This window comes from Macrobrachium rosenbergii, chromosome 16 (assembly GCF_040412425.1).
Source record: "Macrobrachium rosenbergii isolate ZJJX-2024 chromosome 16, ASM4041242v1, whole genome shotgun sequence".
NCBI classification, from domain to species: Eukaryota; Metazoa; Arthropoda; class Malacostraca; order Decapoda; family Palaemonidae; genus Macrobrachium; species Macrobrachium rosenbergii.
In genome coordinates this window covers 36517683-36538761 of record NC_089756.1, presented here as the reverse complement: position 1 = coordinate 36538761, position 21079 = coordinate 36517683, and the positions used below count along the sequence as shown (strand labels likewise).

General features: G+C 41.9%; 1 protein-coding gene across 1 annotated transcript in view; it reads left to right on the top strand.

The window, feature by feature from the left end:
* The window catches only part of LOC136847306 (B-cell lymphoma/leukemia 11A-like), a 100133-nt gene that overhangs the window by 23862 nt on the left and 55192 nt on the right, over window positions 1–21079 (top strand). The window contains exon 2 of the mRNA XM_067118861.1: window positions 12918–13325. Coding sequence (XP_066974962.1) covers window positions 12918–13325 — 408 coding nt within the window. The remainder of the gene's footprint in view (window positions 1–12917; window positions 13326–21079) is intronic.

Genomic DNA, 21079 nt, shown 5'->3' with positions numbered 1-21079 from the left:
CTCACTTTTTTTATTTGTTTATTTATTTTTATTTATTTATTTTTTTTATTTTTTTTTTTTTGCTTTATTATCCGACAGCCGGCACCAACGAATGATGTAATGCTTTGAAATTACCTTCGTCTTTTCAGCGCAACCAGGTGTCTTCTCTCTATTCTTCCGTGTCCCTCCGTTCCGTTTCATTAATTTATCGCACTTTTGACCGCCCCCCCCCAAAAAAAAATAATAACGTTTTTCTACAGGTAAATGAAACGTAGCAACGATTCGCGTGTATCTTCGAGAACATGTCAATAAATAATAATAATAATGTATCCATCTGCATTTGCCTGCAACGAGAACGAATCATATGAATAGATCCGCCGTAGAGAACGGACCTCCGCCCCATAGAAAACGGGAAGCGTTGGCGGGAAGGAATTAGGCGCGCACCCGGCCGGAACGGTTTTCTCATAAGGCACGTGGCTCCTGAACGACGCATGCCCGTAGCCGCTTCCTTTAGCGCTCGCGCTCACGTTCTTTGAGCGTCATTACAAGAGCGCGTATTGAAATAACGCTCTCCGGCGCACTGACACCATTAGCATATGCGACCGCGGTCTTGCTCACCGGCCGCTGCCTACGTTTTAATTCGTTTATCCGTTTATGACTGGCGTCCTATGATTAGCATTCTCTCTCTCTCTCTCTCTCTCTCTCTCTCTCTCTCTCTCTCTCTCTCTCTCTCTCGTGGGTGTTTGTGCGATTCAAGGTTTTCCTAATTGTAGGAAAATTTTTATACTGAAATATTCACGAATCCGGATTGTACTATATATATATATATATATATATATCTATATATATATATATATATATATATATATATATATATATTTATATATATACACAATATAAACAGGTATATATATAAATATATATATATATATATATATATATATATATATATATATATATATTTATATATATACACAATATAAAACAGGTATATATAAATATATATATATATAAATATATATATAATATATATATATATCAGTATATTTATATATATGCAAATTCTCAAATCCAAAAATGTGCATTTCAATATACATATAGCGTACCCTTCACAGTGAAAGCCTCGAGACACACACACGCACACACACACACACACACACACACAAATCCTGGGAATTTTTATTAAAAGACAGCTGCGCCAAGAAAAAGCGACAATGGCGCTCTAATATTCACAATTGAAATGCTAGATAAATGTTTTCTCCTCTGACCTGTGACGTTGGGGGCACACAACGGTCAGTGGTCCTATAAATACCCCTCCTGCCCCCACCACACCTACCAACCTATTGATATCGTGCCCGGTTTTAAAACCGCTGTTATTTTGGTGGTGTTCTGTCATTCATAAACCAATTGATGGATTTTGTAATGCTTTTTATTTTGTACATTTTCTGTAATTCGTTTATTTAGTTTTTTTATATTTCTCATTAATTCTGTATAATACAAATGGAGAAATGTCTGTTTTACACGGAAGTTTTGCAGGCAGTATTTCGTTTATGTAGTTTTTTTTTTTTCTCAATTTTGTACTATAAACCTACAGAAATTCGGTCTCTCAATCGTAATTCAAATCCGAAATCAAACATTATAATCATATTGACTTAATGGAATCTCTCGCCGTTGTCCTGCCTTCGCGTTTGATTTCAAATGCATTCCTTTTCGAATTCACGATTTCCTTCTCATCCTCCCACCGGTGCCCAAACGTATTGGTGGCACATATAATGCCCCGTGGGTGGGGCTCTTCCTTCCCATAGGTACCCACAGTCCCACCCATATACCTTTTAGCGTCCCATTCCGACGCCCCACAGACGTTTTCTCCGGCGGCCATTAAGGGCGCAGATGATCACACAAAAACTCAGTCATCATTGTCGCCTCCACCCAGCGCGCTATTTGCGGGGGTGGTCGAGTATGGATGGGGCAGGAGAGGGTGCGTGTGTGGGTGTGTGGGTGTGGGTCTTCGCGTGGGTGTGGTAGGGGTTGATTACGACTGTGTGGTGGTGGTGGCGGTGGGGGTACTGGGTACGCAGGGGTGTGAGGTGAGAAGGGGGGGGGGGTTAGTTGACCAAGAGGGCGGAAGAGAGTTTGTTGTGGGGGGAGGAGGAGGAGGAGGGGTAGGAGGAGGAGAGGGTGGATGTTGCTAGCAAAGAAGGGGAAGGGGGAGGGAGGGAAGGTGGGGTTCTTCGCCAACTTTATGGTCGCTTTTTAAATTTTGTCCAGTTGTTTTCTTTGTGGTGTCTGGGAGATCGTTTCTTCCACGATTGTTGTCCGGGGTGAGGGGGTGTGTTGTTGGGGGAGGGGAGGAAGGGGTAGCGATTGGGTAAGAGGGGGAGGTTTATTCACCGATGGGAAAATATGCCCAGTCCATGCACGGCCCAAGGGGGTGCAGGATTTTGGGAAGTTGATACCCGAACGTCTGCGTATGGGGCCATCAGTCATTTGTTAGTTCTTGATATTTTGACAGATTTTCGAATTTTTTTGGTCGTAGAGACCTCCTGGCTTCCGATAAATGCTCCGATATTCATTTCCCTCTCGGAATTTAATTCTCGGTTACCTCGCGAGCGTAACCAGAAAAGTAGATGATGTATGCATTGCAGCAGCTCCGTCGACAAACGCGTCGTTTGTTGTTTGAAGCAAAGCGCTTGTTTTAATGAAAAACACGCACTGAACCGGAGGTCCTTGGTACGCCCTTTCATGTCTCATTCGTTTGGTATCGCGGCAGAGTTCCTCCCCCCAAAAAAAAAAAAATTTGTTTATTTTCGTAAACAAACACGCTCCTTACGATCGCGCAGTTGTGTTTGTTTGGTTTTGAGACCTCAAAGTGAACACGGCTTCATTTAGGTACTTTTATTGCAATGCCTTTTATTGAATGAGGGCTAGATCAATCTATATGCATATGTGTATATATATTTATATAACAAAACATTATAATAGACATTTATCATCCCTTTTACTTAGCATAATCAAGAATGACAAGAACTTACATTTCATAAATGGCATCCTTCACTCAAATTCAAATTTTCTTGTTTTATTTTGCTTATACTGGATGACATCAGCTGTTGATGTGAAATTCCCACTCGTACAAATTTCTCCATTCCCAAACAGTACTGCCACATCACGTCAGATATTCTCTCTCTCTCTCTCTCTCTCTCTCTCTCTCTCTTTGATTTGACTGGATGACATCAGCTCTTGATGTTAAATTTCCATTCGCGTAAACCTCTTCATTCTTAAGAAGTGCTTCCACATCATGTCAGACATTCTCTCTCTCTCTCTCTCTCTCACGGACCTGCCATGCCCTGCCATGCCAGCCAGCATGTTTAGCATTACGAGGCACGTGTCTAGGGGGCCGTGCTCAATAGAGCTCACTTGGGCTCGTTGACACTCGTTGCCTGCTCATTGGAGGTCTCTTCCGAACCATCTTCTTCCATGTCGCTTCTTTGTCGCGTCTCTCTCTCTCTCTCTCTCTCTCTCTCTCTCTCTCTCTCTCTCCTCTCTCTCTCCTCCTTCTCCTCCTCCACGTCACTCGCCACGTCCTCCTCCTCCTCCTCCTTCTCCTCCTCCTGCTTGCTTGCTTGCTTGCTCGTGGTGGGGTGTCACGCCAATGATGCTTGATAGGATCTTCTTCAAGGACAAGCAGATCTCCTGCTTGCTGCTGCTGCTGCTGCCTCTTCTTTTCCGCCCTCATTAAACTCATTTCCACCTCTCTCTCTCTCTCTCTCTCTCTCTCTCTCTCTCTCTCTCTCTCTCTCTCTCTCTCTCTGTGCGATAAAGGATATGAAAATGGGACATCCTTGCATAATCATATCAATATGAATCTCCCTCCCCCCCTCTCTCTCTCTCTTCCCCTGTGATAAAGGAAATGAAAAGGGGGTACACTCTTGCATAATCATATCACTGCAGATTTCTCTGTCTCTGTCTCTCTCTCTCTCTCTCTCTCTCTCTCTCTCTCTCTCTCTCTCTCTCTCTCTTTTTGATTCTCTCTCTCTCGTATGTATATCACTCGCTCAAGAGTGCTGACAATAATTTGCAACAGATTTCCAACAACATTTTGGGTAATTAGTATTCCTCAAAATCCTTTTTTCTTACCCTCTTTCCCGCGCAATCTCTTTCCCCCTTACCCATTGATGACCTAACTCTCCCCCCTCCTCCTCACGCTCCCTCCCTTTCCCACCCCTCCCAACTCGCAACCCCACATAGTGCCTTAAGCATCCTTTTCATTTTTATGCCCATCCTCCCCCGTAGCCATTTTCCCTCTCTCTATCCCTCCCTCCCCTCCTCCTCCTCCTCCTCCTCCTCCTCCTCAACCCCCTGGAAGTGTCAAAGACCCCTTCACCCCCTCCCCTCACCCCTTCCCAATCTTTCCCCTCACTCCTTTCCTTTACGTGCTTCAAGTGCCTCAGGCGAATGGTAAAAGATACTGAGGCACTGACACTTATGCGTCATTCTTCAACCCCTGTTTCTTTTTATTTTCATTTTTTTTAGTGTTTTTGTTTTGTTTTTGTTTTATTTGTGCTGAAGGTGTGGGATAGACCTTTAATAATGTAACTGATTCGTTTTGCTTAGAATTCCTCAAGTTTTTTTTTTTTTTTTTAAAATTAAAATATGGAGTTTCTTTTTTTTTTTTAAATCGTCAACTTGGGTTTTTTGACTTGATCACATTTATAAACCTGATAACAGCTTTGAAAAATTGCTCTTAAAAAACGTTATATATATAAAAGTTGATATATCTAAAAGTGATATCTATAAAAGCTGATATAACTAAAAGTGACATATAAAAAAGTTGATATAACTAAAAGTGGTACATGTAAAAGTCGAATTATATCTAAAAGCGATATATATATAAAAGTTGATATATCTAAAAGCGATACATACTGTATATAAAAGTTGATATATCTAAAAGCGATACATACTGTATATAAAAGTTGATATATCTAAAAGTCATAAACATATAAAAGTCAATATATCTAAAAGCGAAATATTTAAAGCTGATATATCTAAAAGTGATATATATGAAACCTGACATATCTAAAAGTGACATACATAAAACTTGATATACCTAAAAGTGACATATACAAAAATTGATATATCAACATGATATAAATATTTCTTCCATCTTTTGAAAGTCATAATAACATAATAAAACTGATATACCTAAAACCTGACATATCAAAAATTGATATATCAACATACATAAACTCACTTCCTCCCTTCTTCCATCTTTTTGGAAAATCATGAAACTAAAATACATAAAACTTGTGACAAATGACAAATATAAAAATTGATATATCAACCCGACATATTCCCTTCTATTCACTTCCTCCCTTCTTCCATCTTTTTGGAAAATCACGGTGAAACTAATAACATGTAAAAGAGTGGCGTTGATTGTTCTCGCATGCTGTCTCCAATTATGCAAATCCTTAAGACAAACAGCGGTCACACTTCGGCCCTATTGGGGGAAGGAGCTTTTGCCCGCTTCGGAGACGCGTACACGCGCGCGTGTGCATTTGCGCACGCCCATGTGCGTATGTCGCGTGTGCTTGTTCTCGTTCGTATTCTGTGTTCGACTGCAAGCACGCTGGTGTTTTCAAGCGCCGTTTTGCGTGCGCGTTCAAATGTGCTTTAATGCGTGAAACATGTGCCACCTTGATTGTGCTTGCTTATTGCTCATGCTTGTGTAACTATGTTAGTGTGTGTATGTTTGTGTTTATGTGTACACGTTTATATACACTCGTGTGTTTTTCTAAGCGTGTTTGTTTCCATTTTCGTATGGTTAAGCGTATGTGTGGTTTTGTGGATGTTTGTTTTCCTTATTTGTTTGGTTATGCGTGTATGTGTTTTGTGTTTGTTTCCCTGCTTTGTGCGATTGTGTGTATATGTTTGTGTGGGTGTGTGGTGTGTTTATATGAATGAATTTTCATGTGTGTGTTTGTGTGTTTGTGTGCTCCTCTCCATGTGGTTTTGTGCGCTTGTGTATGTGCCAGTCGGGTGGGGTGATTCTTGACGAGATGCTGCCCAGTCTAAGGGGGGGCGTTATAGCGGGTACCCATGTTTTAGGGGGGTGGGGGAACAGTGAGGAGGAGGAGGAAATGAGGGTAACTGGGCACGTTACAGGAAGGGAGAGCTTGGGCATAATATGAGGTAGGAGGGGGTTAAGAAATAATGGTAAATGATGAGGTCAGTATTTGAAATATTCCTGGTGCTTTTGTTGTTCAACATACTCTTATTGTTATTTACATAAAAAATTGCGTTTTTTACGCTTTTTATTTGTTTATTTATGTATTTATTCATTTATTTATATATTTATTTACTTATTTATATATTTATTTATTTACTTACCAGCTCAAAGTTGGTGACTTAGGAAAATATCAGAATGAGGTTCCTAATGCCATCCTCGCGCCTCTACAAATTGATCGTGAATGATGAATGAATGAATAATGAATGATGAATGAATGAATCATGAATGATGAATAATTATCAACAGCAATGCAAGTTATTCTTCCAACTTAGTACCCTTATTAACTCAGTTCCAAATTTCCATTTCTAAAATAACGCTCTAAAACAAAAAACAAAAATTTTTTTTGGGGTGAGGGAAGGAAGCAAGAATCATAAATAATGATGAGAGTCGAGGTGCCAAGGACCGTGAAGGAAGAAGGAGAGAGAGAGAGAGAGAGAGAGAGAGAGAGAGAGAGAGAGAGAGAGAGAGAGAGAGAGAGCCACCAATTGCTTACTTTACGTCATCTGTGGTGGACAAAAGCTAACTCTCTCCAATTTGTTGTGCATAATCCACACACCCACATGTGTTACACACTTCACTTTTCAAGTGTCCAACGGACATTGTGTTTATTTACTTACGGTTACTTACTGCGTTCGTCCTTTCCTTTACTTCTATTGTACTTTTCTCATTCGTGCATTTCCTGGACGGAGTTTTTTTTTTTTTTTTTATACTCGCGGTATTTATTGGCATGATGTTTGGGGAGAGGAGGAGGATGTTTGGGGAGGGGAGGAGGAGGAGGAGGAGGAGGAGGAGGAGGAGGAGGAGGAGGAACTCTTTTGTTTGCTCGTCTTGTTAGCATGTTTTTTTGTGTCTCGTGTGTTTTCGGAGATTCCTCGGACCCGTACAGCCTTCGACACCTTGCTGTTAGTGTTTCATTAAATGATGTTTTTCAGCGATAATGAAAGGTCTTAAAATATTTGGCTACTATTTTCTCGTTATCTTCATGTTAGTAGAACGGATTGAGGCTCATGCATATTTAGAGAGAGAGAGAGAGAGAGAGAGAGAGAGAGAGAGAGAGAGAGAGAGAGGGCATTGTAGAGAAAATATTTGGCTACTATTTTCTCGTTATCTTCATGTTAGTAGAACGAGAGGCTCATGCATATTTAGAGAGAGAGAGAGAGAGAGAGAGAGAGAGAGAGAGAGAGAGAGAGCATTGTAGGCAATGAAAAGTCCTAAAATATTTGGCTACTATCTTCTCATTATCTTCATGTTTGCAGAACGGATTGAGGCTCATGCATATTTAATTAAAGAGAGAGAGAGAGAGAGAGAGAGAGAGAGAGAGAGAGAGAGAGAGAGAGAGAGAGAGAGAGGGCATTGGAGGCAATGAAAGGTCCAAGAATATTTGGCTACTATTTTCGAAGACTCTTCATGTTAGTAGAACGGATTGAAGTTCGCGCATATTAAGAGAGAGAGAGAGAGAGAGAGAGAGAGAGAGAGAGAGAGAGAGAGAGAGAGAGAGCGCCACATGGATGCAATTAACACTCTCACAAGAAACCCCATCCTGGGAGGTCGCCGCGAAGTTATGTTAAGGGACAAATGATCCCGCGGCTTCAAGACAACACGGAGAAGAAGAAGAAGAAGAAGAAGATGAAGAAGACGAAGAAAAGGGTGGCGGGGTTAAAGAAGAAAAAGGATTGCGGAGTAGTGGAAAGATATACCCAAGGACAAAGGAACAGTGTCACCACCAGTCCTACTTGCCCTGGTCCGCAGCAGGCCGAAGGGGGAAACGAATCTAGGCATCGGCTTCCCTTAGATCTCGATGGCTCCTTGGACGTTGCAAGATCTCCCTCGGATTTCGGTGGGGCTTAGAGTCATATGCTTGTTGTTTTTGTCGTTGTTGTTGACAAATAATAAGTCAGTGCGGTTGTATGCGCGGGGGTTGTAATGGCATAATGGCACCTTCTTGCGAGACAGATCTTGAGGTCATGTTGACTAAAATAGAATACGTTCCCAACTTCATAATTTTTCATATGGACAGATTCAGGTAATTTCAACTTTGATAAGATCGGTTATTCCTTTTTTGATGCTTAATTGATTAAGTTGACGTCATAGAAAAAGTTTGTCTGCACAGAAGGCAAGCGATATTGTATTTTAGTACGCTACTAACTCATTCTATTAGTAACCTCTGAAAAAGACAGCCGTCATCAAATCCTAACATTGTCAATGATGAGTAAAGAAAAAAAACACGGACCCGCTGTCCATCGCGTCTAGCTTTCTCTCTCTCTCTCTCTCTCTCTCTCTCTCTCTCTCTCTCTCTCTCTACGACTTCTGTCGATGGACCCGAGGTAACCCCCGTCCCTCGGAATTCCTTGAAGGACCCAGAAACTGATGTGTTTTATGTCAGTGTGCGACATGTCCAAGTGTCTTCTCCCTTCTTGCCCTCGAGAAAGAGGGTCTGCTGCCGCTGCCCCACGGCCTTTGGGTTTGCCTTCGGTCCGACATATGGACAGTGGGGAGACTAGACATTCTCCTCCTCCTCCTCCTTCGATGTTTGGAGCTGCAAGGTCCTCGCTCGCTACCCCGGGGTACTAACGCGTTTCAGATGACTCGCGAGGAATGTCGCAAGGGGAGGGTTTTACGTCGACGGTCGCAGATGAGAATTACGTCTGAGCGAGGACGCCGTAAGGATGATTGTCATTTGCTCTGACAGGAATAACATGTAAATCTGGCATTCATTACTTTTTATGCACGTATTAACTGTTCTCGTTATTAAATTGGGCCGGCTTCTGTGGGAGGTTTCTTTTTTTATGAATCTCGACTGACCGTTTGTTTACGCCGGCATTTACCGTCAATAATAATAATAATGATTAAATTATTCATATCGCCCAGGGTACAATATGTTTACGATCTTTCACAAAACGATGTTCTGTGAAACAAAATAACGATTTTGAAAGGCTGTGTGAAGCAGAGAACAGAATAAATAAAACGAAAATCCGAAAAAACAAAGGAGACGCGGGGAGCGAGGGAGAGACTTCCCAAGTGTAAGATATTTTAGTTGTTCTTCGATGGCTCGAGTATTTGCCAAGTCGCCCTTGAGGAACAGTGATAAATGGAATGGCTCTTCGGTCACTTGGTAAAGCGGAGAGAGAGAGAGAGAGAGAGAGAGAGAGAGAGAGAGAGAGAGAGAGAGAGAGAGAGCATTATCTTTCACTTGTCTTCTTCCCCTCTTCTTGGCGTCTTCTGGTGGGATGGTAACTCTCTCTCTCTCTCTCTCTCTCTCTCTCTCTCTCTCTCTCTCTCTCTCCAAGACCCATACTGAAGTGGTTGTATGCGTACACACACTAAGTACAAGTAGATAAAAGGGAAGGCTGAAAGCATTCCCAATAATAATAATAATAATAATAATAATAATAATAATAATAATATAGGTACCTTCGATAATAATTTTGTAAGACAAAGCGTCTTTGCCACCGTTAACTGTTAAGGACAATGCCAGTCTCTCTCGCTACTTCAAAATACTTCAAAAGAGATAAATGTTGATTAGTCTCTTATTACTTTTTTTTTCAAACTTTCGACGGTACCGTCCTCAGCATTCCCTTCCGAGCGAGACCCGCCCGCCCTTCCCAAGCCCCGGCAGAAACCAGCCTATTACTTACTGCTCTCTCTCTCTCCCCCCTGCGAAGTCAGAGAAGAGACCGTGCGATACCCCTGGGGCATCGAGGAGTCTGCCCCGAGGCCTTCCACCGAGGTGTGACAAATACCGCATTTTGCTAATTACGGCGCGTTCGTGCGTGTGTGTGTACGTGTGTTATGATGGTGTGGTCTCTCCCCTGCCGCATCTACAGTACAAATGACCACATGGATGTGTTTCTCCCCTCACTCTGAGAAAGCCTTGGTGGTCTTCTCTCTTATACTGTATACATACATACATAATACACATAAATACACATGCATACATACATACATACATGTGTATGTATATATATTATATATGTGTGTTTTCCGTCATACGTACATACATACATGTTTATGTATATATATTATATATGTGTGTGTTTTGCGTCATATATACATACATACATGTTTATGTATATATATTATATATGTGTGTACGTGTGTGTGTGTGTTTTCCGTCCTTAAGCGTCCAGTGACACAGAACACACTGACCCCAAGCTGGGATTTAGAAGACATTTAATACCATCTCCTTTCGTAACTGGTTCAAGTGTCTTGAGCGTCACAACTATTTATTTAATAAAGCCTCGGCCACGGCTAAAAGGATTCTCCTACACGTACTAGTACCACCTCACGAAGTCCTAGCATCAATAAACTAAGGCTGCGTCCTTTTTAGGGGAAAATTCAGCACGTTCCGCCTGCTCCTCCGTCCGTAGGTTCCACCGTGGTTTCCTACTCCCCTCTGCCCTCAGGCGGGTCCCTTTCGTTGACCACCACTGGGGAAAGCGGAGGGGTAAATATGGAGAACACATATTCGGCAAAAAAACGAAAGAGTGCAAACTGTGTTATGAGATTATCTTGATTTCATCGCATCTTTGCCTGTGTAGCCTTCTTGTTTTTTCGTTGTCTCGCTATCTTTGGGTGCTTACTCTTTCTCGTTACTAAATCTATCTATCTATCTATCTATCTATCTATCTATCTATCTATCTATCTCTATCTATCTATCTATCTATATATATATATATATATATATATATATATATATATATATATATATATATATATATATATATATATATATATATATCTTCTGTCCATCCATCAGTTTTGTTCCCATGAGTCAACGCACCAGCCAGATTGCAAAAGCCTTTTCGTAATTGTTTATTTATTTATCTTTCGCAGTCTTCGCTCCATCTATAAACCGCGTTGATTCCTTCATTACATTTCACTATGAATTAATTACTCTTGAGCGCAGATCTAAAGAGCTGCTGCACGGAAAAGACTTTGAAGAACGAATTCACACATCGTCAACTCGACAGAAATCAAAGTCGGAAATAAATGGGAGGGGCTGACACTGAAACTGTGATCCATCACTTGACAAGTGGTATGGACATTTGTTGAGGGGGGGCTGCCGGACATTAACAAATTGGACCGCCCGACCCCCCTGTTAGATTCGTTCTTTTTTTTTCTTTCTTTCTTTCTTTCTTCCTTTTCTCTCTCTCTTATACTTTTAACTCATCTTTTGAAGCGCGAGTTCTGACCGGAGTGCAACCACTGTGGTGGTAGTGGTAGGTTCCCCACAAAGGACAGAGCAGCCTGAAGCCATTCGTCATAGAGATGTGGGACCCGAGACTGGAGTTCTTTTGTCATGTGGTGCCTGACACCCCTCCCCCATCCCCCTCTCTCTCTCCCTCCTGCCCCCCCTCCAACCGCATTTACACAATCATACACACATACATATGCTCCCGGAGTTTATCCATCTGTCCATCAATCTCGCTGCCCATTCATTTTTATTCTGCGGCCCAGTGCCCCTAAATATAAAATATTTTTCAGAATTTTCGTTTATTTGGCCACGTCTAGTTTATTGCCTATCGTAAAAAATAGGTTTCATTGGTCCACCTTAGAATGATTTGTTTACAGTTGCATGTAGCTGGAACTAATTGCAAATGATGCAACTGAAATCTAGAGTTATTCGGTGATACCTCTTATTAAAGTTAACCAGTTGTTTATAAAGAAATTAAAAAATTATTACTGACAGTAAATTTGCAACTAAATCAGCATGTTGTTACTTGAATGAATTCTTGCTGTAATATGAAAGATTATTATGGATATAAGAGCCCAAAAAACAAAATAAAAGGTGAACCATAGACGTTAACTTGCTACAATCCTGAAGTCAGGTAGATATTTCATCTCGAAAGTGGGACATGACTCACAGATTATTTCCTATAAAGGTGAAAACAAGATGGAGTAACTATCTACAGATTCTTCTCTTATAATATCAATGCACACAGAATAATATTAGCAGAAATTTTTCCTCCCCTCTAAAAATGTTCAAACCAAATTCGAGATCTGCCTGAAGGTGTCCAATGGGTCTCCGAGACAGTGACAGAATCAAGATTTCGCATCCATAGATCAAGCTTGCGGTTTCGTCTTTCCGTCGGCCCCTAAGACGAATGTTGCTTTTGGTCTTTCGATTTTTCCAAGGGAGAAGAAGATGGCTTTAGCGTCCGAGGGTTTTTACAGGGATCTCTTTGCATTTTATTTCGTTTTTTAACTTCTCCCCATCTTCCCAGCCCCACCCACATACCACACCCTCCCATCCCCACCTCCTCTCCTCTCTCTCTCTCTCTCTCTCCCCAAATGTTTCTTCAGTCCTGGGAAGCAGATGAAAAATGGAACCTCTCTCTCTCTCTCTCTCTCTCTCTCTCTCTCTCTCTCTCTCTCTCTCTCTCTCTCTCTCATGTTACCAATGACCACAAGTTTGGCTAAGTTGTGAAATGTTCCTATTTAGGAGTTGTTGCAGGGTTGTTTTGCCTAAAATATTATTATTATTATTATTATTATTATTATTATTATTATTATTATTATTATTATTATTATTACTTGCTTTTGTTGTTGTTAATACAGCTATTTCTCTTGTCAGTCATCTCATAATCGATGTTCTTCTTATATAAAAACACACTTTGCATTGCACATCCTAACGAGGTCCTTCGCCTCCTTTCAGACGGTCCGACAGAATGCGCGGACGTCCTGACGTGCGGCGTATGCCAGAAGGACTTCCTGCTGGCCGACATCCTTCGGTTCATCCAACACAAGGTTCATAACTGCCAGGCGCCCACGCAGAACTGCGACTCGGACGCCCACCACACGGGCGGCGTCGACGCCGAAGACTCGTCCCGATCGGCGGCCGCTCCCACGAGCGCCGCCTCCCGCGACCACAACGGCGACGCCGTCGGAGGCAACGAGTCCTCCTCCAGCCCTTCGAGTCCGAACTACGACGTCAAGGAGGAGGAGGAGGGGGACGACCCCAAGGCTGCTGACGACAAACGCAAGAGAGACGACGACGACGATGCCCCGGCGAGAAAGAAGCCCCGGAGTACCCAAGACGCCGAGGCCAATACCACCGATTCAGGTAGGTTCATGCCCATGTTATTTGTTTTTTCTTTCGGGGTGGAGGGGAGGGTTGACGGGGTGGGGGAGGTGGCGTGGGTGGGGGACGGGTTCTGAGGAAAGGTGTTGAATGGGAAGGTTCTTTCTGGGTCATATAATATATATATATATATATATATATATATATATATATATATATATATATATATATATATATATATATATATATATATATATATATATATATATATATACTGTATATATATACATACATATATATATATACACATATATATTACACACACACATAAACATAGATAAAGACAGAGCCATAAACAATGTATTTCCTCCTGGAGGGACATGACCCAGAAACAGTAATTGCAAAAATTCGCAAAAAGGCAGTCGAAAGGAATCAAGACTTATATCCAACCACAGTACTTATGCAGTTTGTGGCTTCAGGGTGAGCGAGAGTGTACACACGGCATGAGCCAAATGCCGGAAGCTTGCCCCAACACTTCGGGGTAATCACGGCCATTTGCGCTCCTTGGAGGAAAAAAAAAAAAAAAATGAGTTATTGTCGAGCAAAGGAGACCATCACCACCACCAGAGCCAAAAGGACACAAGTCCTTTACGGGGTGCTCTTTATGAGCAAGAGCCCGTGCTGGCATAAAGCCTGCTCAACAACAACAAACGACTCAAGTCCTTTACGGGCTGCTCTCTATGAGCAAGAGCCCGTGCTGGCATAAAGTCAGCTCAGTCAACAACAACAGATCCAAGTCCTCTACGGGCTGCTTTCTGTGAGCAAGAGCCCGTGCTGGCGTAAAGCTAGCTCAACAACAGATCCAAGTCCTTTACGGGGTGTTCTCTATGAGCAGAAGCCCGTTCTGGCATAAAGCCAACTCAATCAACAACAACAGACGACCCAGGTCCATCGCAATTTGCGAGAACATTCAGACCAGAGGCGAAAGGAGCAAGCAAGCAAGCATTCGCCATCTGTCGCAGCCCGCTTCCATTGAAAGGGGCCACGATAAGGTTAAGACTTTGCTAGAAAAAAAAAAACGATAATAATAGATGAATAAATTTCCGGGGTCGTCAATATCAGCCTTACATAACCTACCCATTACAGAGACGACTTCAACCACCTCGATTAAGTCGACCAAGTCGACCGGATCGTCCCGATTCAGGAAGTGTGGAAATAAGTAATAATAAGTAGCCATGAATTATGTACGGATGGCCGATCTCCCTATCTCTTGCATTAGCACAGAGCTCCTAAATCTATCGCATTTATACACCGGGCCTACGGCCAGGGGCGGGGGGCGCTGGCGGCTGTGATTGGTGGGGGTGGGGGGAGGGGTGGGGTGGGAGTTATGGCTAGGAACAGGGACAGAGAAGCGATGAAGATCGTCAGATATTCAAAAATGAAGACTGGAGGCAAATCTTTACAGCCTGGAATTCTCGTAGTCACGTTGGAAGGATATATATATATATATATATATATATATATATATATATATATATATATATATATATATATATATATATATATATATATATTTGTTCCCTTTATCAACTCCTCCATTATGGTATAGCCAATCTGTTTTAACTTGCGAATCCCAAATCCAACAATCATTTATTTGTTTCTATCGATGTAACTGGAATCAAATTAGCTCGCCGTGTATTCTGATTTCTCCGGGCGAAGGACCGTCGTCCAAAACAAGCAAAGGTTCCCCGCAAGACAGTCGAGAAACCTCCGCCTCGGTTTTTTTAAGCCTACTACGACCCAATCACAAACAGATCTTTGAAGCGTGTTAAAAGAACCTGGCGTAGGTTCTCTCTTAATTGGTTTAAAGAACCCTCATATATCATAGGTAACAGTGTTAGGGCATTTGTTAAGATGGGCTGAGGTGGGTGGGTGGAGAGGGAAGGAAGGGAAGAGGGAGGGAGGGAGAGAAGTAGGAGGTTAATGGGAAGGGCGAGAAGGGGACAGAAGATGGAGAGGGTCGGCTCACTGAAAACAAATCTACGGGTCGACACGCCACGTTCTGCGCCATAAGACTAATTGAGAGGCCATGTTTGGTGTCTCTTCTCCATTTTTCCTTGTTTTCCTTCTCGTCTCTCTGTCTCTCTCTCTCTTTCTCCTCTTCCGTTTCCCTCAAAGAATGGGGACTTTCTGGACTTTTGTTTGTCTGCCGTTTTCGCTCCAGTGCAGTCTTGGTAGGCGCTGGGACTTTGTTTTACATTCTAAACTTTTGATTTGTGATTTTGTACTATTTTCAGCAGATTATAACATTACATTTTACTTCATTTTCCACTAATGCGTATCATCTTGAAACTGAAATTCCGTAAATTGTGATTATCCTCGTAGCTTGTAGTTACTCATACGTCTCTCATATTTCTAATTTTTCAATCTAATCTGGATACTTACTTCAACCAAAATCACTCTTGATACAACCCTCAATATCAATAAAAACACTTGCGTGTGATAAAGAATTGCTTCTCACTCTCCCTTGTCCAGGAATTTCTGCTCAAGCCACCTTCCATTCCTTTATTTTATTTCTTTTTTTTTTATTTTTTATCCCAATCATTTGCCGTCCTATTTTCGAAATTCTTTTTTCTCCAGAATTTGATCTCTGTCGCGTTCCTTATCCTGTCACCCTGACACTGTTGCCTACCCATCCTATATACCATTCCATAGCCACCCCACCCTGATAACCCACTAACACCCCCCCTCCCCCACGCCATTGCTTCTCTCTCTCTCTCTTTCCAACCCCCTTCTGCGACCTTCTACCGATGTCGGCGCCCGAGTTCTTTTATTGGTGGGGCTTCCTGTCCAGAGCGACTCGGCGCCAGCAGAGGTTGGAGAGAGAGAGAGAGAGAGAGAGAGAGAGAGAGAGAGAGAGAGAGAGAGAGAGAGAGAGAGCTCTTTCACGTAAGGGGATAAGGGAGATAGGATGGTTGGGAGCGAAGATCGAAAAATATTTTGAATCGGATTTGTCTGATGTTATGATATATTTTTGTTAAATATATCTAGATTTAATGTTTTTACCTGCAATATTTATTGGTATTCATTCGCAGAGTTTATGTGCGATTTTTTAAACGTAAAATGCAGTTAAATAAATTTCCCTTGTTATCATCAACTTGGAAGTCAACCAAATGCCATGCACTAAAATATGTGATTCGTGATGTATTCCTAAATGTCTACTGTTTGTAATTGCATAAATGTCTATCAACTGCTTCAGGTTCAGTTTTTTCGCCAGTTCAACTGTTGAGCTAAAATTGCAGCTAACTGCTTAATGGCCAACTGTTTCGATAATCCAGACCTTTCGACTGAATTTCTCACAGCCAGCAAAAAGCTGAGCATCTCTTGTAGCCATTTTTAATTACAGCAAACAGGGTTCTAACTTAATTAATCAATTCTTTCTTACATTGTGTAATGGGTGCTTAGTTCTGAATTCGCAAGATGATGATGTTTCTTTATTAATGAAGCCGAACAAATACCTACTGGTTATTGGAATTCAGAAAAAAATATGTACATATATATGTTAGTATGAAATATAAAAAAAATTGACATGCCTGAAAATATAATCTTACGTTTGTGAAAAATTATGAGAAATGTCTTCAACGGAATTCAATTTTTTTTTTTAATTTGATAGTAATTTCTACTAAGTATTGTTTGATGTAATTCATGTCTCAGTTTGGTTAAGATACCGAAAATCACTGTACGATTCTTCCGTATCTGGATAGGATACTATTCTGTAGTCCTGGGAAAGTTTACTATTCTTCTAATTTCGGGTTAACTTTAGACTATCCTCTTGCCAGAGATTAGTATACTATTCTGTCTATCTCTGAACGCTATATTATCCATTAAGAGATCGCTTTAGTAGATTATCCTTCTCCCTCGAGTCGTACATTGAAATAGTTTACTATTCCCGTCGTCTTTGGATAGTACACTGTTCTGCTGGATGGGTTGAGGGGGAGAAAGGGGTGGGGGGGGAAGCAGTGCCTGCTGATGATCTCTGCTGTTTCTGCTAGTTCTGCTGAGCGCGGTCGCGCAGGGAGTCTTGGTCGCAAAGAAGTGGCTCTGGTCGTAACGGAGGGTATTGGATGGGCCAAGTGTCCGGTGAGCTGCCAAACTGACAATTCTTTGGCCTTCTTTATTATCGCCGTCTTCCTCCGCTCCTTTTCTTCACCGTCTTCTCTTCCTCCATCAACCCTCTTCCTTCCCCCCAAACTCCCACCATCATTTCCTCCTCCTCCTCCTCCTCTTGCTCATTCCCATACTCCTCCTCCTTTTCCACTCTCTTATTTTGGCACGTTTTGTCCTGTTCTGTTTGTTTTATCCATCTTTATTTGGTACTGTTCGAGTGCTGATTATATATATATATATATATATATATATATATATATATATATATATATATATATATATATATATATATATATATATATATATACTATTGAAAACAGTATATCCTCATGTACAGAATAAACTATATGGATTAAGATAATTTAAATTTCATGCTTTTTCTTGGCACGATAAAGGAATTTTACAAAAAAAAAAAAACCATTGTAGACATTAGTTATCAGGTCACTTGTGGAAAACAAAAGTACCCTATAGTGAACTTTTCATAGTTCACTATTCAGCAATAACAGTTGATTGACGTGTAATTTTGCGTCCTGACATGTACGTTAATTTCCTTAAGATGAAGATACTGTTGCCCTGGATACTTTAACAGTTAGCAAAGAATACCACAGGAGTCGGGACGCCAAGTTACCCAGTCAAATCAATCAAGGATTTGATGTTATTATAAAAAGCTTACACCCCAGGTTAAGAAAAGCAACAGTATGTAAAATAAATGAATAAAATTTTGCTTTTATATATATATACTACACACACACACACACACACATATATATATATATATATATATATATATATATATATATATATACATATTATATATATGTATATATAATATATTATGTGTGTGCATGCGCGCACGTGTGCACGTATGATACAGGTACGTACAGTACATCCAGTTCATGACCATTACCTTACATCCCTGTCTAGCATTTTACCCGCACTGGGTCAGTAGAACTTCTCCACATCTGTCATTTCTTCTCCCCCCACAACACCACTTCAATCCCCTACCACCATCTCCCTCCCTCCCCGGTCACAAGATCCCCACCCCCACCCCCACCCCCACCCTAAGGGCCAAACATGCACCTGCTGTCCCCGCCCATCTTCGCTACCGACGGATTCCCTTTCGTAATTTCCGGATTATTACAGACAAAAGAACAGACCGACTGTCTGTCTGTCTGTCTGTCTGTGCCTTCGGTTCGTCTGTTTCTTTGAAATGGTCACTTTTTTCCATTGCGACTCTAAACGGCTAATAATTATTTCTTTTTTTGTCATGGTTTTGCTATCATGGGTTATGCGGTTCTTTAAATAACGCGCAGTAGCTGGATGGTGTGTGTGTGTGTGTGTGTGTGTGTGTGTGTATATATATATATATATATATATATATATATATATATATATATATATATATATATATATATATATATATATATATATATAAAATATCAATTTTATGAGAATATATAAACTTCTGTTGACAGCTATGTTTAAATGGCCTCTGTTTTCAGAATCGATGAATGAGAAGCACACCGTTCCTTTATTCTGACCTCGCAGTTCCCGTAGTTTTTATATATTCTTAGCTGTTCTCAACGTGTCTGTTATATCTAACGACAAATTACATGAAATTCTCTTTATTTTTTTTTATCTAAAAAATATTTAGTTCTGTTTTACCATATGGAGGTCTCTTCTCCCAAGTTGTGGTGCAATGGTTTGCTTTATGTTCGTGATTAAATGCTGAAACCGGGTGCTTGGTTGACCTGCTTGAATTAGAGTGATCCGGTCTGGTGTGGACATCTGACCTCGGGCCAACCCACAGGGGCGTGCTTTTCCGGCGACGAATAACCGCTTACTCGTAACTACTAGACTAATGGATGGTGAAACTTTCTTTATCCTCATATATTCTGCCTGATCTTCCCATCACAAGCAGTGCGGAAATATTGCAATTTGCCACGTACATATAACTATAATTATTTCAGGATATGTTCGATCAAGAATGCTCACTTTTCAGCCTGAAATGTCAAGACAAGCAACCGTGCCGATTTGGCCAGAATTCAGGTGCAATTTTGCCCGCCACTCTCCTTGCACTTGCAATTTGAAAGTGCCTTGAAATGATGAAAATAACGCGAATAACATCGACGTGATTTACCCCGACGTGACTTACCCCGGGTGGCAACGGAACTGAGCACTCCAAGGGGAAACAAAAGTAGCGCCGGCTTTGTTCCATTAACCTTGATAGCTTGTCCAGTGCATATAATTAAGAGTTATTGCAAGTTTAGGCAACAAAGGAGGGGGTGGGGAGGTTGGGAAGTAGTGGGGGGGGAATCATAATGGATTGGGGTATTGGTATAGGAGGGGTAGCACCCCCTCCCAACCCTGACCTCCACACTTGGCCCCTGCGACCGCACCATTCTCACCCTGCGGCACACCGGGGCCATACAGGACTAAGCACCGGCGGAGGAGAGACCCTTAAGGAAGTCTTGGCCATGGTAGGTAGCCGGGACGTGTGCCTTATGGGGGCGAGAGAGGGAGTGGACTGGCTCGAGATAATATTCGACTGCGCTTTACCTCCGAGTCATTTGGCCAAGCGGATTTCGGGCTTTGGTACCACCTACCTACCTGTTGGTCAGGCTCTCTGGTCATTTTCCCACGTTAAATAAGGACCAGAGACTCTCCCCTTAATGGAGTCAAGGTCCAGAGTATTCTACGAAAAAGGGACGACTTGTTCTAATTCCTAAAGTGGTGATTGGTGTGTCCTGAGGATTGATTACTGTAGAAATATTATTTTGCTTATTTCTGAGGCACGTACTTTGGTGAGAAATACGGACGGAGTGGCAGTGATATTGGGATTATCAATGACCGGAAATTGTGTATACACAACGGACCGTCATGTTTCCGTTTCAAGGAGGCAGAAGCTTCGGAGCTTCATAAATAACGTGAAATGCAGCGTTGAGGAAATTACAAGTTATTGTAGTAAAATATATAGATAAGGAAAGGAACTAACACATGCACGTATGTACGAGTATGCAGTATATATGTATGTATGGTCAAATTATGCACCGCATAACATTCATCATATTATCCCATTCATTCTAGAATTAACAGGTTATTTTAGAAAGCGTTGTCTCGTTCCATACAGATCTCTTTCACACAGTGTAACATAACAGGCAAGCGGACTTAGCCCAGGACCCGCTAACAGAAGAGCATTTACCAACCGCCGAAAAAGTGGCCGTAGGCTGAACGAGAAACGTCACCGACGGAAGCCATTTCATCGGCACGGGGGAACCGAATGAAATAAGGCCGTGATAAAGTAACCGATAAACAGAGGCGAGCGGCTGCGGAAAAGGCGATTATGACCGGCCATTACAGCCGCGAAATGCAGGTGCATTGCTTAGCAGACAGACGGTGGTGCGCGCTACCTATACGACGCTGCTGGCCTGGTAACTTGGCACAGCCAGCGGTCGCTGTTGTAAAAGGGGCCGACGCATCCGGTGTACCCTTGGGCAGTGGTCAGTCCTGGAAAAGTGCCTGGGGCAGGGAGGCAACAGCAGCAGCAGCAGCAGCAGGCAACGCTCACCTAACACGCATGTACACACACACACACACACACACGTCCACTGCTCCTCCTCGCCTCCCAT